The sequence below is a fragment of the Macrobrachium nipponense genome, chromosome 12, assembly GCF_015104395.2.
Source record: "Macrobrachium nipponense isolate FS-2020 chromosome 12, ASM1510439v2, whole genome shotgun sequence".
NCBI classification, from domain to species: Eukaryota; Metazoa; Arthropoda; class Malacostraca; order Decapoda; family Palaemonidae; genus Macrobrachium; species Macrobrachium nipponense.
This window is the reverse complement of record NC_087205.1, coordinates 101,673,046-101,683,777: the sequence shown is the minus strand read 5'-3', so window position 1 is coordinate 101,683,777 and position 10,732 is coordinate 101,673,046. Positions and strand designations below refer to the sequence as shown.

The 10,732-nt window shown below is 36.3% G+C and overlaps 1 protein-coding gene and 1 long non-coding RNA gene across 2 annotated transcripts in view; both read left to right on the top strand.

Moving 5' to 3' along the window:
• Positions 1-10,732, top strand: part of LOC135224714 (uncharacterized) — a 214,541-nt gene that overhangs the window by 141,496 nt on the left and 62,313 nt on the right. The window lies entirely within an intron of this gene.
• Positions 3,582-10,732, top strand: part of LOC135224708 (uncharacterized) — a 49,800-nt gene continuing 42,649 nt past the window's right edge. Inside the window, exons 1-4 of the mRNA XM_064263980.1 lie at positions 3,582-3,702; positions 5,853-6,002; positions 8,194-8,351; positions 8,724-8,885. Of these exons, the coding sequence (XP_064120050.1) occupies positions 5,864-6,002; positions 8,194-8,351; positions 8,724-8,885 (459 nt within the window). The 5' untranslated portion in view covers positions 3,582-3,702; positions 5,853-5,863. The remainder of the gene's footprint in view (positions 3,703-5,852; positions 6,003-8,193; positions 8,352-8,723; positions 8,886-10,732) is intronic.

Sequence of the window (10,732 nt, the reverse complement as noted above, 5' to 3'; positions counted from 1 at the left end):
TTATTTTCATAAAAATCCCTTTTTCATGCAGAGATAAGAGTTTTCCTTTAACAAATTTGGTAGAGCTGCTTTATGGTTACTGTATATATGTTTGATCACTACTCAGTTAGGTATCAACTTGCTGATTAGTCAATCGAGCCCATTATTGGACTGTGTTGTGTCCATTCCAAAAAGAAAACCAAGTATAATTATCTGGCTAGTATTATTCACACTTGTACGCAAATATAATAATGTGCATGACTCGATCCCAAAATGGTGAACAAGTTATAAATATGTAAATAAAATTTTTAAAAAGACTACATCAGGGTTGGGACAGAAATCTTGAAAATAATCTTGTCACCTTACACATTCCCAGTTAGTCCTTATGTTGGACTCTTCTTATGAGAGTTGATTGACTTATAAAGAAATATGTCAATAATCATGTGTTGAAAACTAATGTTTGGTGCTCGTATCTCTAGAAGGCAAACTTGCCCAACTCTTGCATCAACTTCACTTTTTGACACAGATCTGTGTAGTGTATACCAGGCATTTCTTCATTAAAAAAAAAATCTACTAAAGTATTGATGGAGAAGATGGATTTATTCCCCAAATTTGATGTTACCGGAAGTGCTTGTTGCTGCAATTCCTTCTACATTTTATCTGAATCCCTAGGTTGTGGAAATTTTAAGTAAATCTCCAACTTTTATATATTGTATGGCAGAATTTGCTCCTTCGACAATAAATTGACTATATAAAGATATCCTGGCAATGATAATGGAAGTTTAACTATGGTCAGCAAACCACTGTACCTGTAATACTCTTGTTGCCTGACCAAAGAGATAATGCTTTAATTAATGCAACTAACATTCCAGACAATAGAAAAGTTCTGCAACTCATGCCTAATTTCCAGAAAAGGCTGACACCATATTGGACGCAGTAACTAATGTCAATGGTTCCACCAGGTCCTCCTTGTGATGTATGTCACAATTTTGACTTCAGTGTTAAAATTGAAGACTGAACCTGAATCTCGTACAACTATTTGGGCGACTCAAGATGGGAGTTGAGATACGAAGTCTGTACTGGAAACAATTAGGAGAATTACAAGGTCACCGTAGGTATGTAAAAGGGAACATGTTGATGAGCATAAGCTTATCTTCGTTGGAAGTTGTTAAACCTCCACCCACACCATTGATAAGCGCCTCAGCGGACGTGGTTTGTATGTTGTTAGCGTCGCACCTCGGTGGTCGCGGATTCGATTCTCGGCCATTCCATTAAGGAGAGAGATGTGTATTTCTGGTGATAGAACTGTTCACTCTCGATGTGGTTTGGAAGTCACGTAAAGCCGTTGGTCCCGTTGCTGAATAACCACTGGTTCCATGCAAAGTAGAAGCCACCATACAAACAAACAAACGCACCATTGATAAAAGTAACTAGCTGCTACTGTGGTTCTTGGGTGATTCAGACACCTGGCCAGAGCAAATTGGGTTTCCAACACCTTATCCTTAGATCCGGTTAAAAGTGGGCAGCTATATATATATATATATATATATATATATATATATATATATATATATATATATATATATATATATATATATATGTATTTAGTAAGAAAAAAATACCCGTCATCAGCCTCCCAACTTTCTCCAGTATCTACATGCTGCTTCCCTGCGCTAATGCCTACGCCCTACAGTGAATTGTGTAGTGGTGAAGGATCCATGAATGAACGATGCAAGTGTCAGCAGCTTGTTGACTAATCTACCAGCAAGTCTTAACCCTATTACCTCGTTGGCCAACAAAGGAACCAAGAAAACAGTTTGGACAGGTGCATAATTTGAAATCAGGTATATGACTGTGATCTGCCTTAGAGTCTAAATACATTTCAAGACCTTGTCAGTCATCACTATTACATGAGACCAAGAGTGTGCTAGAGGTGGAAACCGAAGTTACCTCGAACACCCTTGACAAAATGTCCTTATCAATTGGTGCTGGTTGCTATCAATTCTTGGTACAAGCACAACGAGGAATGGAAGGAACTGCACTCTTGCAGATGGAGGTATGAGTAGTGAATTTAAGATCAACCACAGAAGTGACAGAACACTCTCACTTACTGTTGTCAGTCCTTTTCTATAATCTGCTGCCGAGTTGGTAGAGGGAGGTGTCACCAGTCTCTATACATTCGACTTTGTCGGTATCAGGATTGAAAAGTACTCTCTTCTTATCAAATAGAGAAAAGATATCGAAATATCGTATGGCAACAAGTCCGCTAGTCACTTAAAAGACATCCATGTGTAAGAAATTATTTTTACAGTAGTAAGAGAGGTATTCCAGGTAGTAGGTCTCGGATTAGTCAATTCAGGTCACCCTCATTTTCCCCATCAACCCGCCTTCAAAAATTCAAGGTAGCCATAGGTTTCATCAGTAACTTAGTGGCTGAAATTTTACTCAGATTTAGGATGCATAAAAATTTCTCGGGCATTCCTTACAACTGGTATGCACCGTATGACCATCGCTTATATTAGTTATTGTCAAGAACACAACCCTTCAGTCGCAGCCCATCTATAGATGCTTAGATCAATCATATTTTGAGAACATTTTTGTCAGGTATTAAAAAATTTGGTGTTTTTTTCAAGAGATTTTTAGCCGGAAGATAGGGCAATTCTCTTGAAGTATAGATGACTAACGTAGCGAGCTTATAACGTAGGTAGCTGTGGCCTTTTGTCCTCTACCCATCCACTGCATCTAGGTACAGCTGTAACTGCGTCCTGTAAGTACCTAAACCTCGCACCCTTAAAGAACTAATTTCGTAATCATCCCTCGGTTTGCTATATTCTATATCGTGTGTGTGTGAGAACCCAATTTAGTAGGCAGGTGAGGGTATCTCGAGAACTGTTGCTGTGACAACTGTATAGTACTTCTGTTGACTTGCAGAGGTTTACCGAGTGTTTTGTCTGAGGAGGAGAGCACTTGAATAAGCAACTGCGATGATTTAGGTAGCACTCCTGTTACAACTTTCAAACCTTTTACTGTCAGAGCAGAATGATCTCATGTCCCAGTTCTTGGCCTTTGGTCGAAATTCTATATTCAGTTCAATTCAAAACTCCTTAAGCGTCTTAGATGACACGATTTTATGACTTATGAGGGGTCAAATAGGCGAAATAAACCCGCAAAATACTAGGGTGACACAGCCTGGCACTTCCCTAAACACAATTCCTATACCTAGTAAAGTAAAGTTCATATGAACTATTTTTGTGTAGTAATGACTACTGAAGGCACGAGAGCTCGTTCTGACAGGAAACAAATTACTCAAAGAACAACACTGAAGCTATTTTGTGCTTTGTGGTCATCAAAGATAAAATTCAGTTCTCCTAGAGAGAAAGAAAATCTTTATACTTCATAAACGTAATTCATTTACTTCAACTTAGCGGTCTTAGCCGAGTTATGAAACTTAAATTGTTGTTGTTTTTAAGTACATAAATAAAAGATGTGTTTCAGTTCCTTGTAATTATCATATGAAATCTTATTTCGAAACTGCTACTCTATTTCTTCATCTCTATTGTCTAGCGGGGTGTGGCGACAATGACGTCATAGCATATACTGTCCTTCATATCATCTGGTGAATATTTCTTCTCGCCAAAACCGCCGAAGCGTTTTCTTGTTTTATTACGAGTTTTAGATATTGAACCAAAGACTTCCAATCTAGTCGTTATTTTAGACACACAGGTTTGTATAGAAATGATGTGTAAGAGGAAATTGTATATTGTGGTCGTGGTGAATATTGACACGAGTATAGGGATTGATGGGGTCTTATTTTGGCTCAAAATGGCGTCTACAAAGCCAAAGCTTGATTCGATATTATCGCCTATTTTAGTCACTTTTGAGTAAAGTACATCATTTTTCACATCGTGTAAATGCTTTTATGCACTAAGGCAGTGTTTGCTCTCAATGCTTTATTCGATTACTTTTAACTGTCAAGATTTCCACGAAAAGCGAATAAAATATTCTCGTGAAATGAAGGCGTATGTTGTTGTCACATTCGCGAATATTGAGCAGTACCCTAAAAACTATGGAAATAAATTTCGCTTTATGGAAATACCTCCATGTCGGTGGAATTGATGCATATTATTTTGATGAATAAGGTAGCGCAGATGTGTTTGATGAGGACCCCATGATAGAATTGTGATGCCGTTTCATAAAATAAGCAAAAATTTTGATGTGCCAATTGAGGCTCGTGAAATTGGCTTATGTGAACCACACAAATTCGTGGAGTGTTATTAAAACACCGACGTCCCTCCGAATTAAACCTGTTGAACCGTAACACTTTTCTTGGAACCTTATTAATTAACCATATTACTTGACTTTATAGGCGGGAAAACCACGCGTTTTTTCTCTCATTAGAGTTCATAATCTGAAATATTTGTTATTGTAAGATCCTTTGTGTTAAATAAAACCTTTATACAATTTGGCGTTCAAGTGTGAAATGGGAGCCCATTGATCTTTTAGTTGGAGTTTGTTGCTGTTAATAACGGCTTGATTGCAGACATGAGCGTTATGAGCCACCATTACTGATAGGCCTAGCTTCTACTATGATCAAGACGGTTGCTTATTGGCAACCAATTCTAATATGTCAGTTTGTAGTTCAGGTGTTTGCTTATCTCTGTAACTTGTAGGCATTGAAACTATTTTCGTTTAACTTGGCAGGATGAAGTATTATAGGGAGGGACACTAAGCTTCAACTATTATAGGAGGGGACGCTGAGCTTCAACAGGAATTAGGCTTAACCTGCCTTCTAAGGATGCCTTTTTTTTTAAAAGTTTTTTTTATATATACTATATTACATTACCCTGCTGTAGAATGATTTGCACAATATTGGCATATACATTTCCAGCAGTTTATCCTGCTTTTATATGTATTTTTAACCAATATTGTGGTTACAAACCACTCGTTTCAAAATATACTAGTACCAGTGCATCAAACACTTAGGCTTGTGGGTGAGAAACTATTCAGAAATGAAGGGTTTTGTATAGGGCTAACAACAAGTGAGTCATTATCAGGAATGCTAGAAAACTGAATAAATTGCAAGATAAAAAGTCAGAAAAATTTATAGTTCAGTTGTGTAATATACCAATTGGAAATCGTAAGCAAAGTATAAAGCATTTAATTCTGGTTACAATTAAAAGGATACACCCTACTCTAACCTAACTGAGGGTCTAGGGTAGTAGCCTACTTGGCCAAGAAAACTTCTCCAACCTAAATTAATATATAGGCTAGTGCTATAAATTATAGAGGGATTTACCCATACATATGTAACCTAGGATGCCTGATCTGCTTTTGGTCTGGCGTGAGTCATGGGATGCACAACCTCTGAATATGGGCATGTATATATACCCAGGACTTGTATAAAATGGTCACTAGGTGGAAAGCATAGTCTATATTACACAGCTTACTTTTCCTAGGTACTTAGTGATATCAAGGTTACTAAATTATGCTGTCTTGAGTAGGGAAGTTATGTATTGACACCAGAAAAATTAAGTGTTCAATAAGGAAAAAAAATATCCCTGGGCCCTAAAGAAATGAAAATGTCTGGAAGGCACCAATTCATTGTAAGAGAATGAGGGTCTGTCAGATGGTTTTATTTTGTGTTAGTGGCCCAGGTATAGTTTATTTGCCTGTCTCAAATTTATTCCTTTGTCCAAAATTGAGCTTATACTATTGACTCATTTATATAGATTACAATTTTTTTGCTTACAGGACTACCTATAAGTGTTTGGATTCATTAATGACAGATAAATGCTGTGTCTGCGAGTGCTGTCATTGGAATATATGTTAACTGAAATTTATATTTTAAACTGAGTTGACTTTCCTTTTCCCAGTTTTTTGGTGAATGATGGATGCAGAAGGAGAGGGTGGGGAGGAGGCTCTCGGTGCTAGCACGGAAGCATGGACAGCTGCAGCATATCAAACTCAGGAACTTAACAATGTTGTACATATCATCGTGCCAGAGTTGACTTGTATACAACAAGGTAAGACACTGGATTTACAAATTGTAATAACTCCGAAAGTTTCTGAAACATATAAATAAAAAAAACTTGACAACTTCCATATTGGATATTTAAAAGCCACTAGCAGTCACCTGCCAAGTTTGAGAATTTGAAGTATGGTTTGAATAGAGACCTACTTCTTGCCAATGTTTTTTTTAGGTATTTTTGTGAATGTCAGCCCTGCAGTAAAGGTGAGGATGTTGGTTTTATCTCAATCACTTCATTCCCCTGTTTTTGCAAGTAGATTTTGACTTGAGTAGAGGAATGGTCTCAGTATGGCTTTTTCAGGCCAAGATTCAAGTTTTCTTACTTCTAGATGTGGCTGTTTTGTGATAAATATTTCTTTAACTTGAATATCGAGAAGAGTGAGAAGCTTAGTGACAAGTAAAGAATGCAAAGAAGAAATAGTTAAAAAGCCCCAATATATAATGTATATGAGCAACTGTATTTTTCCAAAATAGCACAATAAAAAAAAGTGGGATCTTTCACCTATTTGCACAAAAATCCTCTTCATCCAACAGTTGGATGAAAGGACTGCTGTGCTTGAGGAAAAGGCTAATTGGAGGGGTTGGTGTGGTAGTGTTTAACACTCGCCCCAGTTTTATACCGACACCTATTATATAGGTGAGCGAGTCAGAAGCTTCTGACATGTCCAATTTAGCAGTTCTTTGGTATTATAGCAATATTTTACTAGAAATAGTGCTAAAGCAGACATATTTCACTGGGCGACACGGCTTCCTCGCCCAGAAATAGATTTTTCCTACGTCAAAATCCCTTTTTTAACATTTTTTTTTTGTATTTTGGAAATTCGTATACAGTTGCTCATATACATTATTGAGGCTTTTTGCTTATTATTTCGTGTCACAGTACAGTGATGCACCATAGGTAAAGAAGTAGTAATATATAGAGATGGTCAAGCAGAGAGAATAGATATTATTGAGACTATGTGAAAGCTGGTGGAAAGCCAGTTAACACCCTTTCTTAAAAATGTTTTTTTCTTTATCCTCCAGCATCTTTGTGTCTCAGTTTCTCACACTTCTGGATCCATTTTTGGCTCTTAACATGTTTTCACATACATTGGCTGATGCCAGAGTGATTGTAAGAAATTGATTTAAGTATTTTATTTAAGTATTTTGTATGCAGGGGCATAATTTTTGGGGGGGAAGAGCAACTGGCCCCCCCCCCTACCCGGACTCAAGTTGCCCCCCAAGCCTCAACTTGACCCCCTAAGCCTCAACTTCCCCCCCCCCCACCTCAACTTGGCCTCCCTCACCCCCTATGCCTCAAGAAGGAACAGCATGTTTTCTTTTTAAATGTGCAATCATAAATACATGAAATTTCTTGGAAATACTGTTTCTTGATCCTTGTCTGTCTGCTGGCTACCAGTGATGATGAGATAAGTAAACAGTAGTAGGAGTATATAATTTTTGCTGAATTACCTTGCTTATGTGGCTTCAAAAAACATATAAAATTGCTCATAATAATACAAAAAAACCCAGCTGATTAGGCTTGCTTCATTTGTCAAACCGTCTTTGTCCCCCCCCCCCCCCCCCCCCCCTGCCCCACAACAAAAATCTGAAATGACACCTGTTTGTATGGTTCTAAAGTTTTTCAATTTTTATGACCTTGGGTACTCTCCCTATGTGTACAGAGTTCATGTTAGTGATTCTCATGGCAGAATCCTCTAGTTGATTTCATTCAAGTACTTTTTCCATAATTTTTTTTAGTTTTTCCATTTTCATTTTGCATTTTTATCTTATATTGTACTGTGCCCTTTTTACATTTTCTGTTTTTTGTCATCCTTTCACTATTCCCAGCACTATCTTTATTTCCTTCTTTGGTCTTGAGTTTATTTTTCCATTCCTTCCAATCTTCCTTTTCACTTTTTCCACTTATCTGCCTTTACTGTAATCATATTGACATCTGCTAGAGCATAAAGGTTCTCTTTGGTTCTTTTTGTGCTTCAAGATTATACCATGTCTTTGTCTCTGTACACAACTTCCCAGATGTTGAAAAACTTTTATTTATTAATATTATTATTATTTTTTTTTTTGCTGTTGTCTACCTTTCCTGACACTTTTCATTTCTGATTTTATATTTTGTATTCTGTTTATGTTCTTGTGTCTATCTTTATCTTTGTTTACTAAGACCATAATTTGCTTTTTTCCCACAGGGCACCCAAATGATCCATTGGCCACTGCTCTGAATGAAGTTGCAAACAGTCAGGGGGCATTGGTTGCTCATGATGATGATCATGTACAAGTGAAAGATCCTTTATCAGCATTAGCTGCTGCTGCTGAGCTAGATCAAGTGCGAAATGATGTTACAGTGGTAAGTTGAGTGCCTAATTTGCATGGGATGAAATTAATTATTTTAAAAGTGCTGAAGTTGCTCTGTCTGGATTCAGTGAGAAAATGCTGTATTTATAGTAAATCACAAAAAATTAAAATTTAATGCCTTACAGATATAAATTTCCTATTTTTAATGTGTACCTTCCCCCATTCCTTTTGGTTAGTACATCTACTAGTATAGAAATGTTAGTTTTTGGGGTTTCACCAGTCCCAAGATTACTGTCTCATTTTAGTGCTATTTAGACAATTCAGTTTATTCTCCTCGTTGCCTTCAGTTATAAGTACCTACCACGTAAATGCAAGACCTTTCAGTTATCAAACATAATTTCAATGTTCTAATTTTTTTTTGTAGGTGGAACATATGATAGAGGAATCCAAGTATAATCATGAAACAAAATATTCTCATCATCTCACACCTGACATTAGTGCTGATCAGCAGCATGCCACTGCTGTCATTGGTGATGATTCTGAGGCCTTACATCACGGTGCTGTGGTGGTTAATATACCTTTAGAGGTGGGTAAAAACATTTCTTGCCTGTTGAAGTTATTAGTATACATATTTTTATAATTAGGTATAAAAATATTCTTTGTTGTTAAAAAAGTAAAAAGAAAAAAATTATTGCTAAATGCCCTAGTACTGTTTATATCATTATTATTATTATTATTATTATTATTATTATTATTATTATATAATAATTATATGTTACAAAGATACATACGTCATTACTAATATATCTGTTGTTGAGAACTACATTGCCTCTCAGCATAACACTTTAAATTTTTGTATTAGATTACATTCTTTTGATGTGTTTATGCTAAGCGACTTATATTTTAGAAGTCATGTATTTCACAGAAGATGCATTTACGGTAATTGAATAGTAAACATAGGTAACACTTATCATATACGGTATTACTAAAAAATATAGGCAATTACTGTTAGTTGAGGGATATCTGGAATGTTCAAGTAGTATAAACTTTAGGGTTATTGTTATTTACCAGATTTTGCAACATATCAGAAGATCAGACCTTTGAAACATTGGTTTAAGTTGAAGGGCTGCCTAGGGAAGTTGAAACTATGTACTATACATACAAAATACATCAATTTATTGTCGTAGGTTTTTTCACTGGTCAAGATAAAGAAGCAGATCGAGAATCATAAGTTATTAGGCAGCAATAACTAGCTTTCTGAGTGAGACATCTTTTCCTAGATGGCCCTCTCACTCCTAAATTAATCACAGTTTTTATGTAGTCTCAAACAGAGGCTTGGAGTTGCTGCTGGTCTGGTTTTAACCCTTTATCCATTTTCATTTGCTACATTGATATTGGTATAGTAGTAACCTTGTAAGCTCAGCTATTATCAGGAGCACAACAATATCCTGGTGTGTCAAAAGAGGTTTTAAAAATTACCGAAAAAGAATTGGCTAGATTATTTCATAAAGGATACAACAAATATATTTTGTACAACGAATGCTATTAGAAGGAGCTATTGAAATACAGAAGGATCTGATTGTATGTTTTATAGATAGGCTTTTCAGTCATCAGAACAAAATATTATAGCCAAAATGGTAGAAGGTGAAGATATTTGTTTGCCAGAAAACTTTCTTGTTATATCACAAAGATTTAATGTAAACCCAATACAGTTACACAGCTTAATCATTAGCTGTACTGTATACTTTTCTGCTAAATAAGAAGAGAAAGCTTTGATACTAACCAAACCAGAGGTTTGGATAATCATAGTAGCAGCAGAAATGACTGTTGGATGTTCCCACATCATAAGGTGACAAGCATTCGCATATTGAAGAGGTTTTAGTAATAGGTTAATGACAACATGGGAAAGAAAGGGAATTTATCAAGTGAGTGCTCTGTGTTTGTCATGAACAACAGAAGTGCATTTGATGGTACTGGGTAGGACATGTCCATCTGTACAGACAGTTCTAAATCTGAAGATGATTTGGTGCTGCTGATGTTCATGGTGACAAAATATATGAGACCATACTATCATTTATACAGCAGAAAGAGCAGTAATAGCTGAAGCTTTGGCTTGTATTTTATTCAGTAAATAATGGTTTTGTCGTACAGTTTTCCATCCAGTTTTGTAGGGGGTTAAGGGGCATCAGCTACCCATGAAAATTGAAATTTTTTAATATCTCTTTACACCCTCAAACCTAAGTCCTAATACTGTACATTGTATTAGTGTCTATAACATATGATTATTAACTAATTTAGTATATGCAGTACACTACAGTATGGTACATGCTTTTAGTGTACATTACAACACTGCAGGCACGAACAGTGTAAGGAAAGAGAGAGAGAGAGAGAGAGAGAGAGAGAGAGAGAGAGAGAGAGAGAGAGAGAGAGAGA